At 48.9% G+C, this 22931-nt stretch overlaps 2 protein-coding genes across 2 annotated transcripts in view; both read left to right on the top strand.

The window, feature by feature from the left end:
* The first annotated feature begins 5 nt into the window (after window positions 1–5).
* The window catches only part of LOC146334686 (MAM domain-containing glycosylphosphatidylinositol anchor protein 1-like), a 38353-nt gene continuing 15427 nt past the window's right edge, over window positions 6–22931 (top strand). Inside the window, exons 1-3 of the mRNA XM_084824857.1 lie at window positions 6–671; window positions 1896–2219; window positions 5189–5506. Coding sequence (XP_084680983.1) covers window positions 614–671; window positions 1896–2219; window positions 5189–5506 — 700 coding nt within the window. The 5' untranslated portion in view covers window positions 6–613. The remainder of the gene's footprint in view (window positions 672–1895; window positions 2220–5188; window positions 5507–22931) is intronic.
* Window positions 18154–22918, top strand: LOC146334687 (uncharacterized). Its single transcript, XM_084824477.1, has 4 exons — window positions 18154–18439; window positions 21837–22034; window positions 22651–22749; window positions 22845–22918. Exons 1-4 carry the CDS (start codon window positions 18154–18156, stop codon window positions 22916–22918), a joined length of 657 nt encoding a protein of 218 aa, XP_084680603.1.

Below are 22931 nucleotides of genomic sequence, written 5' to 3' on the forward strand. Positions count from 1 at the left end.
AGCGTGGGGCGGGAGGGAGCCAGTGAGAGAAGTCAGTGAGGCAGCAGTGAGGGATCCACCACCTGCATTTCACAGAACTCCCACTGGACCTTGGTTCTCTGAGACTCCTAAACAGGACTGCAGGGCTCACTTGGCTTCACCTGGCACAGGTCTTGCATCTCTGCTCCTTTCCTCATATTTGCTCTCCTATGTGCTGGTGTTGTGTGCGATTAAAGGCTGGCCCTGGTGTTAGGAAGATTTGTGGCACCACAGCGGCAGAGGGGAGCAAGTATTCCGGGGTGCCAAACAGTTAGCTTTCAATTAACTTATTACTTACTAGAGGTTGGGGGGGATTTGGATCCTCTGCATCAGGTGGCAGAATGCTTCCGTCCAGTTCATTCCTTAAAATCTCTGATGCTAAAAGTCTCTCTGCTTGCCTGGTTTAAGAGAAAAGACACCCAGTAGGCTCCCAGCAGTCCTCCCAGCTCTGTGTGTGCAGGACAGAGGTGGCTTTCATCTCCCGACCGACCACCATCTTTGCGTCTGCAGGAATTGCCAGGGAAGGGAACTGAGAGACGTTACAGCACAAGGGAGCAGAGGAGATCCTTTTGCCAGCAGGTTTCCTTCAGAAGCAATGGAGGACAAGGGGACGCGCATCCATTTTGCTGGGATTATTCTACTTTCTCTGCACAGTAAGTATTTTTGAAACCTGATCTGTTTATCAGTTCCATCTCACATCGTTGTAAGATAAGATTTCATGGAGTAGATAGTGGTCTTGGTTCTGCTTTTAAGGCTTCGATCCTAAACAGACTCACTAAGCAAGTAAGCCCCATTGAACACAGTGAGACTTACTACTGCGTAAATGTGTCCAAATTTGTGCTGCACATTTTAAGCAGCCTTGAGTTTGAATTTGCATGGAAAGGTAGGGTAGCGTTATTTGGACGGACGGATGAATAAAATGATTATGTTCAGGGGAGCCTTGGAAAGCATGAAAGCATTTTCTCATCAAAGATATGAAATACCTTTATTTTCATAACCTCAAACTGGCTTTTTTTAAAGGACAAAACCAAAAATATTGTATTTCATTTCAGTAGCATATTACAGTGAATCAGAGAGGTTTAGAGATACAACTGTATCTGTAGAGATACAACTGTAGAGATACAACAAATAGGATATTCGAGATGGAGTGCTACCACTCAAAAGGCCCTGGGCAGCAGTTCTGTCTTTCCCTCCTTAACAAATTTGTTCGTAAGAAAAAAGATGGAAGAAGTGTTGGAAGAAACACGGGAGGGTTACAAGTGGAAGGTCATTGGAAAACCCCCCCCCCCAATTCCAAGAGTGAGGCAGGGAGGCTGCAGGGTAAAAGCCTCGGCGAGAGGCACCCACAGGCCCTTCCTCAGGAATTAGGATGGAGCCTTAGCAAGCTCCATCCCAAAACTCTTTGGATTGGATCCAGATTTAGTTATGCTGAAATAATGGTATTTAACTTCGCCATCAGACTAGCTAAAGTGCCACTGATTTCAAAGGGACTACTCTGACTATGATTAAGTCTGGGTCCAACCCTTAGTGTGCTGTTCAGAAAAGCCTAATTTTACCACTAAGGGTGAGAAAAACCTCTTCCAAGAATGACTGTTGATTTCCTCCAAGGCTATCCCAAGAGGGCACCAGGCTCACTAAAGGTTAGTTTAAACCAATAGTTTAACATCATTTTATAATGCCACAGTTTGTATTGTTGCTTCCGCCAGTTCAGCTTTACATGAATCTTTCCCATGTATTTATTCATGCATATAGAAATTTCTGTCCTGTCCTTCTAGAGCACTCTTCATGGTGGCTTACAGTGCTTTAAAATTGCATTATTATAAAATACAATAAAAATACATACAACGCCAAAGAGTTCCTTTGCTTTTCTGTTGTAGCTGCTGCATCACAGGGGAATTCGGAAACATTGCAAAAGTCGGTACAGATCATAGTATCTCCTGGAGACCATGTAAACATCAGCTGCAACCTTCTAGAAGGACTTTACGCATCAATGGTGACCTGGTATAAGGAGAACCAAGACAAAAGCCTGCACAAGATTGAGTGGAGTTCTCAATTGTCAAAAGGAGAAGGAAAGTACTCAAGAAAAGGGCACCATCTCATCCTCAACAATGTGCAAAGGAAGGACTCTGGAGCGTATTACTGTGCTGCATTCATCAACCAAAAATTCAAAATCATGAGCAGGACTTGGCTGATTGTCTCTGGTGAGTGTTCCAGCAGATTTTGAAAAATGGTTGTGATGGATTTTAATGTAGATCCACCTAACTGCAAACCTCCTCCAGGAAATTAAACATGTTCCAAACAACAGAACAAAAAAAAAAAAAATTGGGTGTTTCCAGATGGAGAGCTTCTAGTCCAAAAGCATCAAGCAGCTTTTCCATATTTTCCTCCTAAATGTTTTTTATCCAAACAGAAAAAAGATGGAAGAAATGGTGGGAAGACACAAGAGGGTTAGAAGTGGAAGAAGGGTATGCCTGGACAGTCAGTGTAATTCCATCAGTGAGGAAGGGTGATTGCAGAATAAAAGCCTCATCCACAAGCACCCATTATATACAGGCACAATAAGCCTTAGATCAGAGCCAACAAACTAATTCAATAAAATGCAGATATGCAAATACGAAAAAACGGATCAAAAAACCCACCACCACCCCCTTATACAAAACCAGCTGATCCTCCGGAGGCCTGTTCAAACAAGACACTTCTCTGTTTCTTCTGAGATGTTTTGTATTCCAGTGGTGACTAGCGCCACCATGCAAAAGGCCCTGATCCTGGAGCAATGGTACATTTCCCCCTGTGTAAGGAACAAGAGGGCACATATGGAGAGAGGGAGTCCCCCAGGGTTCATAGCTGAATGCCTATTTTGGAGAGAAAAAATATATATAAATTGCTGCATGACTCAAAGGATTCCCCCCCCCCCATTGTTTCAGCTTTAAGTTAATGTGGACTCTGACTACATAGCAATTCACTGCATAGGAAACACTAACTGTATTTCTGAAAATTTCCCAGCAGTTACAGAGGTTTTGGTTAAGGCACAAAACCAGTTCTTCGGCCCCTTTTTATGTTTTGTGCAAAATTAACATAAGAAGACTATCTTTGTTATTCTCCAGGATGGGAGGTGAAATTAGAGGAAATCTCGCGTAAGTTTGTTAAAGATCAGAAATACCACACTTGAGTTCTACCGGATCTGTTGGGTTATTCTGTCTGTTTTCAGTCACTTGTTTATTTTTAATCTGTTCTTTAGCCCTTAGAATGTAATCTCTCCTCACTCTGTTTGACTTAGTTCTTTAGACAACACCTCTAAAAAAGCCAATTCAGACATGGGTATCTGTCCAACACCTTCCTCAGTGAAGACTGATTAAATAATTCTCTGCAATCTGTACAACTTCTTTAGATAGTTCTTTCACAGTTTTTTTGTCCGTCTCCCTGCCTGGTTTCCTGCTTCTGATGTATTTAAAGACATTGCTTTGATTGTCTTAATTTTTTTTTAGCAGTATGCCTCTCACACTCTGTGTTTGCTTTATAGCTAACCCGAGTTCATTTAGTCCAAGTCTGTATTCCTTTTTGTTCTCCTTGTTTGGAAAGACTTTCACTTTTTAGAGAAACCTTCTTTGTGCTGGTTAGCCACACTGGCATCCTCAAGAGCCTTTTTGCAGCATTCTGATCCATGCTTCTATCTGGTTTTATTGTCATGGTTTTAACTAACTGCCGAATGTCCTGAAAAGATTCGACCCTTTTCATTCACCCTTTCAATTACTGAATCTCCCCTTCCCCAGATTTGTGAAATTTCGTCTTTTAAAATGAAATATTATTTACTATGCTTCTCATATATGTTCATTTTGATAGCACTCTGGTTCCTGCCTTCAGTGAGATCTCACACCACTTCCAGGGCCTCCTCACCGGGAAGTCCAGGGTCACCTCTGCCTCAGTTCAGCCCCACATATTCCAAGGCAGATATTGATCGCATCAAACCTTGTCTCTTTTTAGTCACACCATGAATGCAACCCAGTAAATGTAAGACTAGTTGAAATCACCTGTTATAACAACCTCCCTGCTGTCTTTGTGTATCATAGAATCATAGAATAGTAGGGTTGGAAGGGGCCTATGAGGCCATCGAGTCCAACCCCCTGCTCAGTGCAGGAATCCAAGTCAGAGCATCCCTGACAGGTGGCTGTCCAGCCTCGTCTTGAACGCCTCCAGTGTGGGAGAGCCCACCGCCTCCCTAGGGAATGGCTTCCATTGTCATATTGCTCTAACAGTCAGGAGGTTTTTCCTGATGTTCAGCTGGAATCCGGCTTCCTGTAACTTGAGCCCATTCTTCCGTGTCCTGCACTCCGGGATGATTGAGAAGAGATCCTGGCCTTCCTCTCTGTGACAACCTTTCAAGGACTTGAAGAGTGCTATCCTATCTCCCCTCAGTCTTCTCTTCTCAAGGCTAAACATGCCCAGTTCTTTCCATCTCTCCTCATAGGGCTTTGTTTCCAGTCCACTGATCATCTTTGTTGCCCTCCTCTGAACCCTCTCCAGTTTGTCTGCATCCTTCTTAAAGTGTGGTGCCCAGAACTGGACACAGTACTCCAGATGAGGCCTACCCAGTGTTGAGTAGAGGGGAACTAGTACTTCCCGGGATTTGGAAGCGATGCTTCTCTTAATGCAGCCCAAAATGCAGTGGGTGTATTTCAAGATCACCCACTTATGAAATGCGATTTCTGCTCCAACAGCTGAGAAGAAAGATGAGGTATATTAAATATTGCAATATCCCAGAAAGTCAGCCAACTGACCTAATCAAGTGATGGACATTGTATACTGTGTCAGTTAGAAGCAGCAGGATTGACAATGCAAGGGAAGGGGAACTCCATAGGGGTCAACCATTTAAGGAACATAGTGTTTATATGGCTCCCCAACCCATCCACAGCCCATCTGGAGAAGCAGAATTAGGATGCTGGAATCAGTGTGAAATTCACCTTCTTCTCTGGCCTGGCTTTTGGTGGGTTTGGGGAGCAAAGATGGGCTGGTTTTAGATTTTAGTCTGTAACAGGTAATATTTGGATGGTTATGTATTTGGTTCAGCATTCAGGTTGTTTGGAAGCGTTGTTACCTAGACAGAGCCTATGAGACGGGACGGGATAAAAATGTAATTGAGAATTTGTGGTGATCCTTCTCAATGCTCTTTCAGGAGCTTCTAGACCAAGCCTTTCCATCCTCACGCCTTCCCCCTTGGAGGGGGCTCAGCTTACCGACAGCATCCCCCTCCTCTGCATCTTCTTCAATGCAAATCCCACTCAGAATTCTGTCTCTTGGACTGTTGATGGACAAACATCTATGGGCCAGAAGGATATTGACATGACAGATGGGGAAGGAGCCTTCCACATTTGGAGTTTAAAGCTGATTCCTCCAGAGAGATGGGCCCAAGGGATGTCCTATACCTGTGCAGACCGGGAGGAGAGAAACGCGAGTGCTGTGGTGCCGACAAACGCAGTCCCCAGGAATGCAGGTACAGGAGGATGCAACAACTCCTTCAGTGCATCTCCCAACGAACGTAGTGTTACAAGCTCCGCACTTCCCTCTGCGGTGAGATGTTCCTGGGGCGTAGCACTTATGTGAGAGTATTTCAGGCTGAGCCCAGGTGGAGGCAGACAGCGTAACCCCACCAGCGCCCCACCAAACCCCGGTGCCCCACACCAGATCTCCAGAGAGACTCCCCCGAAAGGCATTTCCCAGAGCTCAAGGCGAGCCCTCTGACCCTTTCTCGGTCCTCCTCCAAGCCCCACTCACCCTCCTCTGTCCGTACGCCAGACTCCTTTGCAGCAGCCAGGCAGCCATCTCAGGACATTATGCTATTAGTACACATATTTTGCATCACACACGTTTCGAGGGTCCCCGCTCCTAGCTGAGCCAGAGCTGCACAGAGTGCAGCTCCCCAATGACCTGTAGCAGGGGGCTACAGGAGCGGTAGGCTTGGGGGAAAGGGGGAAACTCATAGGTGTTCTGGGAAGACGTTCCAGGCAAGTGAGAGAGCTGGAGAACGAGCATGGAGTGGTTCAAGGGAGCAGGAGGCCATCAGATGTCTGTGGCTGGTAGACCTGGAGGTCGTACGGCCGTCGGGCGGCATATGCCAGGGGACAAGGGCGGGGACGCAGGGGGGCAAGGCCACGGTGGCAGCGAAGGACAAGGAGCTTATGCTGGGTGCAGAACGCAGCAGGTGCTTGAGGGAGGAAGGCGTCAGGGCCTTGGTGGATTCTGGGGCTATGACCAGTTTTATGGACGAGGAGCTTGTGCCACGTTCCTTCTGCCTCCCCCTTCGCAGTCCACTCCCTCCTGGAGACAAGGCTTCAGGCTCACTGCTTTATTAGTCAACGGTCAGCTTCTTTACTCATGCCTGTTCTCGGAAACGCCCAGACTGAGACGCCCAAACGCAATGAGACGGCTAATCTACCCATCTGTAGTATCGCTAGAGGAGCCGAGTGGAAGTTAGGGAAGGTGCCGGCAGTCTGGCATGAGCGTCGCAGCCAGAGGTGCTTGGCAGGGTGCCCTCCCGCAGGGCGGGTCCTCCCGCGTGGGCTTCCGCAAGTGGCCGACCTGGTTGCGTGCCTGAGCTGTGCCTCCGACTCCTCCTGCTTCGCTCTGCGCCGGACCCCGGCACCCCTCAAGTCACGCCCCTCGCTCCCCCCCGAAGCCTGGGCTCTCGTGGTGGGGGAAAGGGAGTGTTCAGGCTGAGCCGCCTGCATGTCAAGGTCCTGGGAAGGAAGCCTCGCCATGTTGAGCTCACGAGGGAGGGGGCCTCCCCCTGTTCTGGCTGTTCCGATTCTGAATCCGAGCTGCTCAACATCCCCACATGCTCAGATCCATTCCTGACAGTTTGCTCGACAACGCAGCACCTCTGCTCTGCTCCCGCCTGTTGAAAGGGGAGACCGTTGGCAGGGGGCCCCTCTTGTCTGGAGCAGTCACTCGGGTTACAACTCCGGTCCCCTCGAGTTCCCCGGGGAACGCAGAACAGGTTCGGCTTCATCTGGCCAAGGTGCCCGAGTACCCAGTTGGGCTGGGCATATCCTGGCTGGCGACGCACAAGCCCCAGATTTCGTGGAAACTTCATCACGCGCTGCTCGCGTCCCCTCACCGTCCGCAGCCCTGCTTCCCCACGGGGCCACGGCTCAAGCGTGACCCCCTCCATCCCCGCCAGCCTCACTAGCCTCTGCTTCACCTCCTCTCGCTGGAGATCGCAGGTTAGCTGCTTCGGGGCCTGGGGCAGCCTGAGAGGCTCCTGGAACCTGCCCCTGCGGAGCGGCCGGCCTCTCGCAAAACAGAGCAGCATGAGCCTGGAGCTCTGGCTCCTCGTGGTGCCGACTGCAAGGGGGGAGGCCGATCCGTTCCTGACCGAAGGCCAGTGTCGGGGCGTGAATGCTACTGTTGCGGGATGGGGCTCGGCCGAGGTGGCCCCTCAGGATCCCTGCTGACTCTGTACTTCTTGGCTCCGCGATGTCTGTAAGCACAGAGCTCCCAGGGGGTTCCTCCTGAGGCAATACTCCTGGAGCCCTGAGGACGGGACTGCTGGTAGCTGGCGATATTGCAAGGAAGCTCAGGCGGCCCAAGAAGCCATGGGCGATGGGCGGAGGCGACGCATCCTTCTTCCCTCCATTAGACCAGGGCGAGGGGCTGAGTCGGGCCTGTGTGTGAGCGGGAGGCAAGAGTCTGGACGGGAGGCAGTGGCACCCGCACGCCGTCCCCGGCCTTCCTCGGAGGAGGAGGCCCTCAGACCGCGCTTTCGGCCACGACAACCAGCTGGGCCTCAGAGCCGAGGGTGGCGAGGGCGTCGAGGGCCGAGCCTCACCTGCTTGCCCTCAGCTCTGCCCTCAAACGGCCCCGTGGCGACTCTGCGCCTCTTTCTCCCTCCGCTTACAGGAGGCTGTTCTCGCGTATTACACTGGGGGCTGCCCTCTGTCGTCCTCCTCCTCCTGATCCCACCGTTGGTCCTGCTGTCCAGGAAGTGTCTTGCTGGAGGTGAGGTGTTGGCAAAGCGAGTTGCCTCGGGCCCAGCCATTATTCACAGGTGGCCAAGCGTTCCTCCTTTTTATTTATTTTGATTTCTTTGCCAGGGTATACAGAGAAGCCAGCAAAGCACATACCGCTGAGGGAGATCCCTCAGGTAACTGTCATGTTTGTATGATGATAATGTGCTATATCTTATTTTGCTGTAGGGGTTTGGGAGAAATCAACCCAGGTAGAGAAAACACTCTAGTGGGGAGTGGGGGGGCAGGGAAGCGGCGTTTAAAATCTGATTTTACAGATGTGGGAAATAAACAATAATTAAGCGGCTTTTGTCCGTCCCATTTTCTGTTCCAGACCGATTATGCAGAAGTGACTTACAGAAGCTGACATGTGCTGCAAATGGATTGGTGGTGAATGTCTACGCCATTTTTAGAAGAAGGAAAGACGCAAGGAAAGGAAGCAAATTCCGGAGTTTAATATCTGCAAACTTGCTCAATATGGATGCTTGTATTAAAGATGACATTTCTCTATTAATGTGATCCATGTCCTCACTCTCAAGCATATCCTAAAGCCCACATTTTATCTGCCATGCATTGCATGGCGGGGAGGGAGTGTTATGTGGGGAGGAGAGCGTTATCAGTGGCTGCTAGTCCGGAGGGCTCTATGGTCCCTCCAGTCCCAGAGGCAGTGTGCCTGTGTACACCAGTTGCTGGGGAACATGGGCGGGAGGGGGCTGTGGCACTCATGTCCTGCTTGTGGGCTTCCCACAGGCAGCTGGATGAGGGGGAACCTTGGTCTGATCCAGCACGGCTCTTCTCATGTTCTTATGAGAGAATAGCCTTGGAGCATCCTGACTGCTGTGCCAGTAACTGTTGCCCCACTGGTCGTCCATCAGCTTGTCTTATGATGTTCAGATCTTCAGATGTTTCCCTTGTGCTTCTCGCCTCCTCTTCTTCCCGACCCAGTCCTTGAAGGAAAATCCATCTGAGCATAGCAAGTGTCTTCCGTTTTGCAAAGGGAGGGAAATGTGATTTGCTTGTTTTAATTGTAGCCCGCCTTACTCTAGAGGTTTGGGGTGTGGAGATAGGACATACACATACTGTGCCCTCCTCGGCGATCCATCGCTAGTGGAGGTGCATGATGCATCTGCAAAAGAGGTGGTACCATATCTTCTCTAGATCTCAGGGGATCTTCTCTAGGGCAGCCCCCCCACCCCCACCACGCTTTCTTTTCAGCACCCAGTTAAACCCTTTTCATTTGCCCCAAGCATTTAAAACGTATTGCATTTTTAGCTGATTGGATCATTTTAAAACTTGTTGTTTTTCTGTATTGCTGAAGTTTTTTTGTTTTATTAGAATCATAGAAGAATAGAGAACCTATAATCTTTTAGCTATACCATCCCAGAATCTAGTTTTGGGTGGAGGTGCAGTTCTGTTGTTGTTGTTTGTGTAATATAAGCAAATGAATAAATACATAAACAGGAAGTAGAATCAGTCCTACCACTAAACGTACTGAAAACCAAGACTTCAACCCATTCTGGCCTGATTCTGTCCACTGACTTGTTCCTCATATTTCTATGGCATTTCTCCCCATTCTATCCTTTTTTTCATAGAGTGTGTAAGATATGCCAGCCAACTGAGGATAATGCCTCATGCTTCTGATGAAGTCCATGAAAGCTTCTGCCGTAGTGCATTTCTTAGTGAGCAATCCTATAGTCCTTGGGGGAGTGTCCCAGGGACCACTGGATGGCTCGAAATCCCCCCTCTGAGGTCAGAGACAGCACTCCGATCTCGGGAGAAGGAGTCAGAGGCTTTTTAATTGGTTTCAAAAAGGTGCCCCAAATAATTGGGGAGGAGGGTTTTTTAAAGGTCAACTACAAACAGCAGACGCAAAATATTTTATATTTTATACAGCTGGCAGGCACCATATTAAAAGAGGCATCCCCCCCCACACACACACACTTTCTCTCCCACCCAAGAAGGAGTGCTGCTTCTAAGATGGTTGCAGCATATGCAATATGTCCTCATCAAAAACAGTGTTAGAAGCGTTCAGGCATGCGCCCGAATGTGCACAGGAGTGTCCCTGAGCAAGCCTCCTTAAGACCAGAGACATTTTCAGAAGGAGCAGTCCCATACCTGTAACACACCTGAGGACAGAGCTTCGGAGACCTCGGGCTGGAATCCTTTGGGAGCAAAAGAAATACACAAATGGCAACATAAGAAGAGGACTCTGCTTCTCCTTCTTCGTCCCAAACCTTAGTCTGAGACCGAGGGTGAAATCCATGGCAAGGATGGATAAGCATGTCAAAGGAACTCTACTGCCAGGGCAGAACTCAGGCCAGGACCCTGCTTCCAACAGCAGTTACCCAGAGGCATGGGGGGACCCACAGGCAGGGCCTGACCCCCTTCCTGCGAGGTGTTGTCATCTGAATCTGGCACAGAGGCATTGCTGACCCGGAGGCGGACTGCCTCCACACCTGGGATAACGCTGCTCAAGCAGAGAGGGCTGCTACCGATATGGGTCAGCAGGAATCCATCTCAGGGATCCCACAGACCCTAGTCCCAAGGATAACAGGTTGCAGTCTGAACTGGCCTCCTTGCACCTCTTACCCGGAGCAGGGCTTGGGTGGCAGGGTGGCTGGGACCCTGAACAGGAGCAAGGCATGCTCAGAATCCCTCAACTGCTTAAGGCAGGGATGTTGAACATTGGGCCTGGGGCCCAACTGGGGTCCAAATCCAGCCCACCGGGTTCCCCGGATGGCAACACTTCTTTCCCCCGACAACCAGTCGTTTGGTGGTTTCCTGGCTTTTGTGCAGTTCTTTCTCCATTCTAAAAGGCTGAGATGCCTCACCTAAGGCTTGATGAGGGGCAGTCGGAGCCAGCGCTGTGCCGAAAATTTCTCCCACATTTTCCTCAACCATTCTCACTCAATTCGCTAGAAAAGATTGCTTTCGAAAAGAAATTTCAAAGGAAGAGAACTTTCGGAGAGATTCTCATGGGTTGGCTTTGGGGTTCTTGTCCTTCCCTTACGTGTGAGGGGGCTGAGGAGTGAGCGTGAGGGTCCTGTCTGCCATTGCACAATAATCTCTGTGGCGGCCTGTCACCTCCTCGGCTTCCCGCACTTCAGTTAAAGCCATCGTGGGGAAGGCCTCGGGAGGCCATTCCCCCCATGGGGCTTTTTCGGCTCAGGGAGTGCAGTTGGCCTGGGAGGCTGCAGAGCGATGGGAAGATGTGGGAGGGAGAGAGAAAACACACGGCCCCCTCAGCCGCCTCGCAGGGATTAGGGAAGCCCTCAAATACCGCCAAAAGACGTTCAAAATCCTGCCTCAGAAAACCGGAGTGGATGCTGTTGCCACCTACAGAAGCAGTGCAGTAAACCAAAAACCCCAAGGAAAAAAGGAAGCAAGAAGCTGTGCTACAACTGTGAGCCCTCTCTGTGAGAAACAGTTGGAGAATTTCTCCTCCCCTAGGAGAAATTCGGTGACATTGTCCCCCCAGTTTTTCTGCTCACAAACTGGCTAGAGAATTTCAAGAGGCCTTTTGTGCACAACTCTAGTAAGAACTTTGAGCTAAAATATGCTGGTATCTTTTGTAGTTTGACCCCGGCTGTTTTGGCTTTATCCCCTCCCTGGAATGCCCAAAGAGCACGTCCCGAATGGAATTCAGCCCTCAGGCTGAAAGGGGTTGAACACCCAAGACAAATGGCCCAAAAGGAGGAGAAAAGGGGAAATCAGAAGGTTAGGCCAGACTCAGTGGTGCCCACCAGAAAAGAAGCAAGACACAGCCCACTCCACTAGTGTTAAGGGATCCTAAGTCCCTAAAACAGTGGAAGGGCCTTTCTGGATTACATTGAGGCCCACCTGACCCTGCCTTCTTCAGAAGAATCAGTCCCAGCAGCCAAGAGGTGCCTGATGGCCCCCTGGAGACTGGCCAGGGGCCCACTGATGGAGAGCAGCCTACTTCTGCCCACCCCCCCTACCAAGGAGTCTGTGCAGGATTTCCTTCTGCATAAAGAGCTACTGAGAGAGCAAATATTGTTCTGGAGGCTCACTCCACCTAGCTCAGCGTTAACGCCAAGAATTTGCTACTTAATTCGTAGGATGAGATTCGTGATGTTACCTAGCTTGGAACGGCAGAGTCAAACCCACGCAAGCCAAAGAAGAGTCAAGAGAAGGAGCACTGACGCCACCACGCCCACGGCAACCAGGGGCATTGGATAACCTAGGCAGTGGCCACCTTGGTCTGCAGAAGAAGCTTTAAAAAGAGGAGAGAGGTGACAGATTTCCTTACTTGGGGAACCCCAAAGTTCCACTTGCTCCCAATTTCTCTCCAACTATGGCATAAATATAAATTCTGCACCAAAAAATGCAGAATACAGTGAACTGCTCAAATTATTTATATATGTGCTTATTTTGCATGTTGTATGTCCCCTTCTACTAGTCATTGGGAGGGACAAATAGGTGTGCAAGACCGACCTCCCGTTGGTCTTTGCTCGGCTTTTGTAGATTTTTCCCAGTGTCTTCTCCAGACTTCCACGACTATCTTCACAGTCTTAAGGACTAGAAAAAAGGACTGGGAAACAGCTTAGCATCCCAAGATGCTATCTTTTTTCCTCCAGTGCAAAATACTACATTTGTGCAGGGTGATCCAGATGTATACACATGCCTGGCAATTCCTGTCACGTGTGAAGTGGGAGAAATGCATCTCCATATCTGAGGTCTGATTATTCAGGGGAGCAATTTAAGGGAGCAATTCAAACCTACAAGGAGGGAAATTCATCCAGCCAGAACACACCTCAAATCTTTTTCCTTGTCTGGTCATTCGGGGGGTTGAGAGAAACCAGCTGCTGCAGGAACAAATCTGGAACAGGCTCTCTCCTCGTGTTGCTTCAACGAGGTTTGAGCGGAAAGTAGAAACAGAGGGCATCTGATGGAACAGCCACCGTTGCTCTTTTGGCACAGGGGTAGCTCTGCTTGCCGCATCAATCCTGCCACAGCCAGTCCAACTGAAGGAGAAGCCATGGGAATGGCCACTCCGGCTCGGTGAAACAACATGTGGAAGGAGCCTTCTGCGCGCAGAGCATGTGGGATTACGGAAACTCACACTAATGTTGCTCTGGGTTCACACAGTAAATGCAGCAAGAGACATGGCCTCCCGCCCGCCCCGCCCCACAGAGACAAGTGTGACTGCATCTTCACACCACTCAGGAAAAAGGGAGAAAACCAGGTTTCCATCCAGGAGGCCTGAAGAGCCTTTGCGCCTTGTGCTGCTGTTGCTGAACTATGCATGTCAGCATCTGCTGGCTGCAACAGGCACTTGCCCAGCAACGAAGCATTTTGTGGCCAATGCACATTTTGTGCCTTTTCAGGCACTTGCCCGGCAACGAAGCATTTCGTGGCCAATGCATGTTTTACATTCCAAGGACAGCCAGAGTGAAGCCGGAGCTGCCTGAAGCAACATGCCGCCTTATGGCAGCAGCGTCATATGGCAAACAACCCACGGGCGTCGAACGTGGCGCTCTCTTTCACGGGGGTGCCGGAAGCGTTGAACCGGACTTCGCATGTGACGATCTCCCTGCTAATGCGCAGTTCCACGGGGATGTGAAGGAGACTGACCATAGTCGAGGGGCCACGGCCGTTCTTCACCCAAAGCACCTGACTCTCTGCCTGGAGATCCCCGGGGACGTCCCAGGACACCTGGACCAAGCTGGAAACCCCGTGGGCACGCAAGCGAGCTGGCTGCTCTGCGGGTGCTGGGAGGGTGGATCTTGTCCGGGGGGCTGCAGAAGCACCACCCAGCCAATGGGGGCATAACTGTCTGGTGAGAAAAGAGAAGCAGCGAACTGAGCAAGAAGAGCCAGGCGAGCTCAGGCCAGCGGTGTCTCTTCAGGCCGCTGCCGCAGAACTTCCTCCTGGGGTGAGGTGTCCGAAGTGTGCTCTCGGGGCCCGGAGCCCTGGGAAAACCTAGCGCAAGAAGCCCTCAACAGGTGACAGGCGGGGCACGTGTGTTCCTCACCGTGCACCGAGTGCCCAGGAAGGCTGAAGCAACGCGGGAGGGGTTCATGCTTCCTCCAACCTTGCTAGGAATCCAGCTGGAGAAGTGAACGTGGCCGCCCGTGGGTATGGTGGCCCCCGTGGGTATCGCATGGCCCCACCTGTGGCCTGACCAGGCCGACCTCTGGCGCCAGCAAAGCACAGGGCACTGGTGGGGAGACAGCAGCAAAAACACAGCCAGCCGTTTATGGGATGCTTAACACTTGATCCCGTGTTCTTTTGGAGCCTGGAGCTCTTAGAAATGCACACTGAAATCTGCCACTGCTGCTCAGTATTTCCAGTGCAAAGCTCAGTAAGTAAAGCACACACACACACACACACACACACACGTATGCGAGCGCGAGCGCGCGCGCACACACACACACACACACACACACAATGCCATTGGGAAGCCCCGCTTTCTTACCTCCAGTGATCAGGGAGCAAGATCCATAGCTGAAAGTCAAGTGGCCATATCTTTTTTGAGCACAGAAATATAGGCCAGAGTCAGACGTTTGGGCATCAGAAATTTCCAGCGTCAACTCTCGTCCTTTGGCTTTGCAAAGAAATCTGCTTGAGGCGTTTTTATCATTGCAGGCCTTGATTAAAAGGGGCATTTCGCCTTCTCTCTTTCTGCACCAACTGCATGAGATTCCTTGGTCTTCCATTGGTTCCACAGAGATGCACAGGATCTGTGCCGTGTGCCCAAGATCCACAAAGTGGAACCGTGCGGAGTGATACAGTAATAATAACTGGGCTGGTAACACTGTGCAGACAAACATAACAAGGAACATTACCGGTGCCATTTTTTAACCCTCGCCTCTGTCAGAAAAAAGTCTTTAAGAAGAGACACTCACTACTTAAGGATCCCTACAGTTCGACAGATGTCCTGAAAGCGGCCGGCCGGAATTGCGGCTTGGTGCAGAATGTACAAGGAATCTCCTCTAAATTGCAGCAAACGTCTCCTAAGGTGACAGGGCATTAAAAATCCAAATAATTTCTCAGTTGTGAAGTGTTAAGAGTCAGGTTAAATAGGAAGAAATGTTACCTGTTGAGGGCAAAACAAAGCAGCAGCCCCCAGAAGCACAAGACTCAAACCCACGTCCGACGTGCAGCTTCAATGGAAGCCTCTGAACTTTTACTCTCAAGTGACACCCATTTCTTGTAAAGGAACACCTCTGCGTGGGTGTTGCAATGTCGTGGGGGGAGGCAGCCCCTGAGAAAGGCCAGTGAGGCATCCGTCCTAAGCAGACACAGAGGCGGAGTCGACCATCTGCATTTAACAGAACGCCCACTGGACCTTGGTTCCTTGTGACTCCTAAGCGGGGCTGAAGGGCTCATTTCAAAACAAGGTCTTGCTTGTTGGCTCTTTTCCTTGTATTTTCTCCCATATTTTCCCATTTTGGCGCCATTCAAGGCTGGCCCTACAATTAGGCAACTGTGGTGTGCCACAGAAGCACAGACGGGTAAGTATTTTGGCATGCCAGATAAATGAAGATGGGGTGGGTTGGATTTGTGCATGAGATGGTAGAATATCTTCTTGCATGTTTTGAAACAAATGCTACCAGGTAGCCCCCAACAACCCTCCCAGTTGTGTGCATCTGTGCAGGACGGAGTTGGGTTTCACCTCCCAAAGATCTTCATCTTTGTGTCTACAGAAATTGTCAGGGAATTGAAAGACATCACAGCACAAGGTGGAAGAGATCCCCTCTCAGGAGCTCAGAAGGGAGCTAGGAGATGTTTATCCATTTTGTTGGAATTATTCTGCTTTTTCCGCACAGTAAGTTAAAAACAAAACTGATCTCTTTCATCATTCTCATGTCAGTGTGAGAGTGGATTTCAATGGATTATATTGTTGTATTTGTTCTGCTTTTAAGGCTGCAACCCTAAACAGACCTACTGTGCACCAAGCCCCACTGAACACAGTGGGACTTTCTTCTGTACAAGATTGCGTAGTCTTTTTTATTTTGCTGTGCATGTGATGTCAGCAGCCTTGACTGAGCATTTGCATAGAATGGTGGCATATGATTTTTTGAACAAATAAATTGTGATAATTGATTATCTTCAGCAGAGCCTTGAGAAGTACCAAGATGTGTGCTGATAAAAGCAATGAATGCACCGTCTTTTTATTACAGAAAGCTGCTTTTAAAAAAAAATATTTATTTTAGACATTATGTCAGATGCCATTTGGAATAACAGAGCATATTTACCAGTTGTTTTCCGGGCCAAATTCAAGGTGTTGGTTTTGACCTTTAAAACCCTACGTGGTTCCGGCCCAGCCTATCTTAAGGAGCGCATCCAGCAACACCAGACAGGCTGCTTAACAAGATCAGCCTCAGATGGCCTTCTCTCTGTCCCATCACCCAGGACAGCTAGACTGGTGGGGACGAGGGAGAGGGCCTTCTCTGTGGTGGCCCCCACTCTGTGGAACTCCTTCCCTAGGGAACTCCGCCATGCCCCTTCTTTAATGAGCTTCCACCGTGCATTAAAAATGTGGTTGTTCAGGCAGGCATTTGGGGTGGGTTAGGGTATTTTAGAAAATGTTTTTATTATAGAGTTTTATTGTTTTAAACTGTTTTATTATATGCTTGTACATCGCCCAGAGTGGCTGGGTGACCAGCCAGATGGGCGATTAATACATTTAATAAATAAAAAAATAAATATAAAATATAAATGAACATAAAGCTCAAAAACAAACAGAATAATCAGGATTAATAAATATATACTTACTTATTTATAAAGTAACCAATATGGCAAACTCAAAAATATAGTATTTAGTGTTTGTGTAGCACATTACAGTGATTGAGAAGGATACAAAAATATTGTGTCATTTAGAACTAAATTATGTGATCTCCGTGAAATGTAATGAATATTTTGAAACCTGGTTTCTGCTCTGAATAACTCGATAGGTTGTGATGAATAAATCTTGGCGAAGATTCCTTATCCCAAATAGCTTAGAATGTTCATAGATATGGCTGTCTGTCAAACAAAGAGAAAAAAATTGTTTTCAACTCTCGGTGTCTGAAAGCTGTAATCTTCGGCGCACTCATTTGAAAATGTATTCTAAAGAAAGTCAGTTGGACTTAATGCAAGATATTTGATAGACTGGGATGTGAACTTATATTAATTGCCTTTTTCTGTTTATTAACGACATACTGTGCATTCCTTTCTTAAGATTCGGAAATTTTCCTGTATCTTTTACATTGCAGCCCTAAGAGTTAATAATTCAATTTCACAGATGATGCAGGCTGAAAAGTGACTCCCCCCCAAATTTAGTTTTGGATCCATTACAGAGTTGAAAATTAATAGATCTAAAACCAGAGGATGACCGTCTTGACCGTCCTACTCTCATTGACCTGATTTGCACATAATGACAAAGCATGGTTTAATTAACCATGGTTTGTCGAATCATGGTTTGTTGTTACATGAAAACCTGGAACTATGGGTTACTAACCCGCAAAGAGCACTCATGGTTTGTTGGATTATGAACTGTGGGCTGTTTAAACCATGGGTTCCAGAATCGTGGGTTGGCACACTAGCATCAGCTGCGCAAATGCTCTCCTGGCCACCACCAAGACCTGGGCATCCAGATTCAGGGCTGGGTGCAGGAGTACACACAGATTGCAAGCCTGGGACTTCAGGAGGAGTGTAATCTCATCCAGCACAGTGAATCCTTATTCCCAGATCCTAGAATCATAGAATAGTAGGGTTGGAAGGGGCCTACAAGGCCATCGAGTCCAACCCCCTGCTCAATGCAGGAATCCAAGTCAGAGCATCCCTGACAGGTGGCTGTCTAGCCTCATCTTGAACGCCTCCAGTGTGGGAGAGCCCACCACCACCCTAGGTAATCCTCTTGGAAAGTTGGGTATTTCCTCCCTGCCCCTGGATATCTGCACCAGTAGCTGGCTTCAAGATGGCTCAGGTCAGGCCGATGGTCATCCACGCTGATAGGTCCTGGAGCAGCTCGGGCTGAAACCCACCTTGCACACAGACTGAAGGGTGAGAATGTACCAGTGCAATGCAATGTGGAATGTGTCTGTAAGTTTCCCCTTGGCTTAGTTCTGTGCTTGCACACCACGAGTTCCTTTGCTTTCCTGTCACAGCTGCTAATTCACAGGGGCATATGGACATGCTGCAAAGGCTGGCAACTCCCGGAGACGCTGTAAACATCACCTGCAACCTTCCAGATGCTTACCTGGAAATAGTGACCTGGTATAAAGAAGAACAAGACGGAGGACTCCATGAGATTGGAAAGAATTATGTATCCCCCAAAAGAGGACCAACGTTTCCGAGTCAAATGAATTTGACCAAAAGGAATGTGCAAAGGAATGAGTCTGGGGTGTATTACTGTGCCACATTCATCAGTCAGAATTTCACAATCATGAGCAGAACAAGGCTGATCATTTCAGGTATGTGGCTGCGATAAAATAAATCACATAAAATGAATTGGACTGAAGGTCTAATATATCCAGTCCAATTCCAAACCAGCTCCATGTACCAAACAAGAGCACCCAAGACACAATTCTGTCTTAGATCGTAGTCTACAAAATAAACAATACAGTAAAACAGAATGTGCCAATATGCAATAGAACGTAAAACCCCCCAGTCCTGTTATAAAGCGACGCAACCCTCTGCAAGCCTGTCAAAAAAGATTCCGTTTCTTTTGAAGCAGGATCACTCAGGCTGAGGAGGATCTCTGGACATTGTGTGTAACAATGACTAGGGGCCACTGGTGAAAAGGCCCTGTTGCCTCAACCAGTGACTGTATTTGACCACCATGGAGGAAATCTGGAGCATTAATAAAGCCCTAAATTATTTAATTTACACTGCAATCCTGGTCATGGTCACACAAAACTCAGTCCCGCTGTGTTCAGTGGTGCTCCTCCCTAGTAAGCGTGTTTACAATTGCAGCCCAAGTTCTGTATTTACAGTAAATACTGGCATGCCCTGGGCAGCTAACAATGAAATGTATAACTATCATGATTAAAACAAGCAAACCCCCCGAACATAATAAAAAGCACAATGCAAATTAAAATAAATGAAACCACGACCAGGAGAACATACATTCGGCAGAGCTAAGGGCACTAAAAGGTCCTGGAAATTCAGAAGTCCAGAGCTGGTGCTGGAAAGACCATAATGTGGGCACTGGGGAAGGAGTTTCCGGATCAGTTGTAGTTGGATGCCATGAAGTATTTTGCAGGGGAAAAGCCTATGTTGCTGGCATGAACCCTTCACTTCTGCTTCAAATTAGCGAGGATTCAGTCATGACTTATGGAATCACGTAATACTAGAATCACACATTTGGGGGACAATGTAGCCACCCAGCCCAACCCCGAGCTCGATGCAGGAAATTCCCAGCTAGAGTATCCCAGACAGATGCTGTCCAGCCCTCCCTTCAAAGGCCTCCTTGCCCAGGGGCGTGTTTCCGTGCTATCTGCTTCACCTGGCTTGCAACTTTGTTGCGAAGTTTCCCCAATCGCATCTGCTCCTTTTCCAGTTTCCACAGTGCTTAAAGTCCCGGCTTCTCCTTGCTGCACCCTGGGGCTCTCTGCTGTTTCCACTGAGCTCTAATTGAATTATTTGCTGGATGGCTGGGTGGAGGCTGGGTTGGGTCTGATGGCCTCATCCGTATTCCCGCCTCCTCCTCTTGCTGAGTCCCCTTCCCTCTCCCCCTTCTGCTCCGCCCCAGTTTCCCACTCTGGCCAGTCTCCTCCCTGCCTTCCGAGCCCTTCCCCCCCTTTAAAGTGACTTGTGAAGCGCAATTGCGCATTAGCGAAGAGAGGTGAAAAAGCAAAGGTGCAGTTGCACGTTAACAGGCACTGCAACCCTCCCCGTTGTTCCCATAGTGCACTGCTCCACTTACGACTTCTCCACACCATTATAAGTCACTGACAGAAATGTACTTCCAGGTGGGTGGGGATTGGAAGTGAAGGTCATCAGACTGGCAGGGGCTGCTCAAGCAGTCAGAGAGTCTCTCCCCTCCAGGCTGTACTCCCCTTAATGGCAATCTCAGGAACATGCCTCATTGATCACAATGGGAGTTACTTCTGAGTATACTTCCCGGATGTATTCCCAATTCCACCCATTTTTTCCCCTTTCCCCCTAACACGCGTTCCCTCCACGTCCGCATCTTGCTATCTCTCTATCACTCAGTGGCGAAATAGCTCATGCATTTGCGCTATCGCGTGATAGCACATTAGTCCAGGGGTGCTGACTCCTGTTAAGGGCAAGGAGGCTCGTTAGCACAAGGGTGCGTTAGTGCTATTTCGCAATTGAGTGATGGAGTCATGGGACGATTCTGACATAGAGGGTGTGCATATTGATGGAAGACGACCTGAGATCAACCTGATTTTCAGGCTGTACTGGGAGTACTTGCTTGCCCGCGACAGCAGGCTTATGTGCACTGGTGTTCTAGCGCTTATTTTCAGTGATGTTTCAAAAGTGGGTCCCTCGGCATCCTGCTCCAAAATGGTGATGGAACTTCCGGAAAACAGGCAGGGGGAAAGGGCTGGGTCACTGAGGTCACAGGCAGGTGAGCGCCACACCCACAAGGGCTGGACCATGATACCGAACCTAGTGCGGTTATGGAAACAGGTTGGTAACGGAGCCGAGGTAAGCTGGAAAAGTCAGACTATAACTAGTCTCAGAAGAAGCGGTTTTTCCGCGATAAAATGCAGGGCTGGTGCTGAATGGCCACGATGTCATGGAAACCCAGAGACGATACAGCGTGGCCAGGCTGGAGTAAATCACTGGTGGAAACACAGCCCAGGTCAGGGGAATGCTGGGAGTTGTAGGGCGTCTTTTCTATCTAAACATGCCTAGGATCGCACCTTAAGTGAAGCCTGTTAGATCTAATCTTCCCCCTGGGAAGCAGCGGCACCTTTACCCTCTTCCATGTGATGAACTTTTGGGGATATATCATGTCCCCTGATCATGTCCTCTCTCAGTTTTAATATGCAAAAAAAAGTTGCATATTTTTGCTAGATCAATATTTTCATATATCAACTCTCCAGGAACTGTTGTATCCAGTTGCATCTTCATTCTTAATCTGTCGACCAGCCCTTCACATTTTAAGTCCTCCCGCCTCTACTTGGCATAATTATTCAGACAACCTCCCTGAAAAAACAGCTCAGACACAGGTATCTGTCCAACTTCTTCCCCAGGAGAAGACCAATGAAAGGTCTTCTCCTGTTTCTTTGCAATCCCCCCAACTTCTTCGACAACTTTGTTTCCTCACCAGCTGCTGCCTCCCTGGCTGGTTTCCTCCTTCTGATATATTAAGAATATTTTCATCATTTGCCTTCCTTAACTTTTTGAGTGATGGGCTTCTCAAAAGCCTTCTTTGCTTGCTTCGTCATCAACTTGCATGTGTTTTGCCGAGGTTTCTGCTCCTTTTTGTGGGCAAGACCCCCACTTTTTCAAGGAAGCTTTCTTGCCTGTTATAGACTCCTTGGCTCTGCTGGTTAACCCTGCTGGCATCCCTTTGGATTACAACTCCCACGATTCCTGATCATGGCAGAAGCAACACACTCCACAATGGAGTCCATATGGATCAAACTGTCACCCCTTTGCCTTTGGTGAAGTTGAAGTAGGCTTGGGATGGTGGATGTTCACTGCCAACCCTTGCTTAGCATGGCTTTTAAGGGTTGATTTAGGTAGTTTGGGATGGTTGCAGATCATAGGCTGCAATATTTAATATCTGAGTGGGTGTTTAATTAGTTTAGGAGTGTTGTTACCTTCAATGAGCCTAAAGGATGGTGAAGAATATAACTTTAATAAATACTTTGTGACGATCCTTCTTTGTAGATGCTTCTAGGCCAGGTCTTTCTGTCCTTGTGCCTTCTCCCTCAGAGGAGGCTGAGCTCAACCACAGCATCCCCCTCCTCTGCATCTTCTTCAATGCAAATCCCACTCAGGATGCGATCTCTTGGAGTATTGGTGGAGAAACGTCTCAGGACCAAAAGGATGTTGACACGATCGATGGGAAATCGATCCCATCTCCACATCTTTAGGAATCTCCACATCTTTAGCATGTGGAGTTTAACGCTGATTCCGCCAGAGAGATGGACCCAAGGGAAGCCTTATACCTGTTCAGGCCAGGAGAACAGGAACGTCACTGTGGTTTTGCCTACAACAAACACCGTGGCACGAAACACAGGTACCGTAATGCTGAATAGGTAACTCCGTCCATCTACCATGGAGCTTAGGGTCCAATGGCTAAACCCCTCCAGCGCAATGTGGGGGTGCTGCCTTCCCCCGAGCTCCCCTGTGCGGAACTTGTGCCGGCTACAGGACCTGGCAGGAAGCCATTGTAGGCACGCATGCAAACAGTGGGGCCGTGAGGTCTGACCGATGAGAGGGATGACCATTTTGGCCGCAGGGTTATGGAGAGACGTTTGGTGAATGAGCTGAGGCAACCGAAGACCAGAGAGGAGACGGCGGCTCTGGCCAGCTCCCTGCAACCGCTCCCCCTCCCCCAGGAAAGGAAGCCCCACCAGTGTGGGGCTTTTGGTGCAAGTGGGGGACCTCGGCTGCTTGCCCTCAGCTCTGCCCTGAATTGGACCAGTGGCTGCTCAGGTTGCTGACTACCTTGTTTCGCTTTCTCTCTTTCCCTGCACAGGAGACTGTCTTTACATACTATATTTTGGGCTGCCCTGCATTGTCCTCCTCCTCCTCATCCCACCCTTGGTCCTGCTCTTCAGGAAGCGTCTTGCTGGAGGTAAGGCATTGGCAAGAGGAGTTGCCTCACACCCAGCTATTACTCCAAGGCAGCTAAGCTTTCCTGCTTTTCTTCTTTTGCTTTTGTTCTCACAGGGAATCCAGAGACACCAGCATATCCAATACCCATAAGGGAGATCCCGCAGGTGACTACCATCTTTGAATGCTGAACTTTCAGAAAGA

This window comes from Heloderma suspectum, chromosome 17 (genome assembly GCF_057233095.1).
Source record: "Heloderma suspectum isolate Gila_16-S chromosome 17, 16-S_ref, whole genome shotgun sequence".
Taxonomy (NCBI): Eukaryota; Metazoa; Chordata; class Lepidosauria; order Squamata; family Helodermatidae; genus Heloderma; species Heloderma suspectum.

Bases quoted from the DNA above. Each gene is read 5' to 3' on its own strand.
- LOC146334687 (XM_084824477.1), top strand. From the start codon at position 18,154: ATGGACATGCTGCAAAGGCTGGCAACTCCCGGAGACGCTGTAAACATC. The intron at 22,035-22,650 runs ATCTTTAGGAAT...TTCCCTGCACAG, and splicing joins GAAATCGATCCCATCTCCAC to GAGACTGTCTTTACATACTA. The intron at 22,750-22,844 runs GTAAGGCATTGG...TTGTTCTCACAG, and splicing joins CAGGAAGCGTCTTGCTGGAG to GGAATCCAGAGACACCAGCA.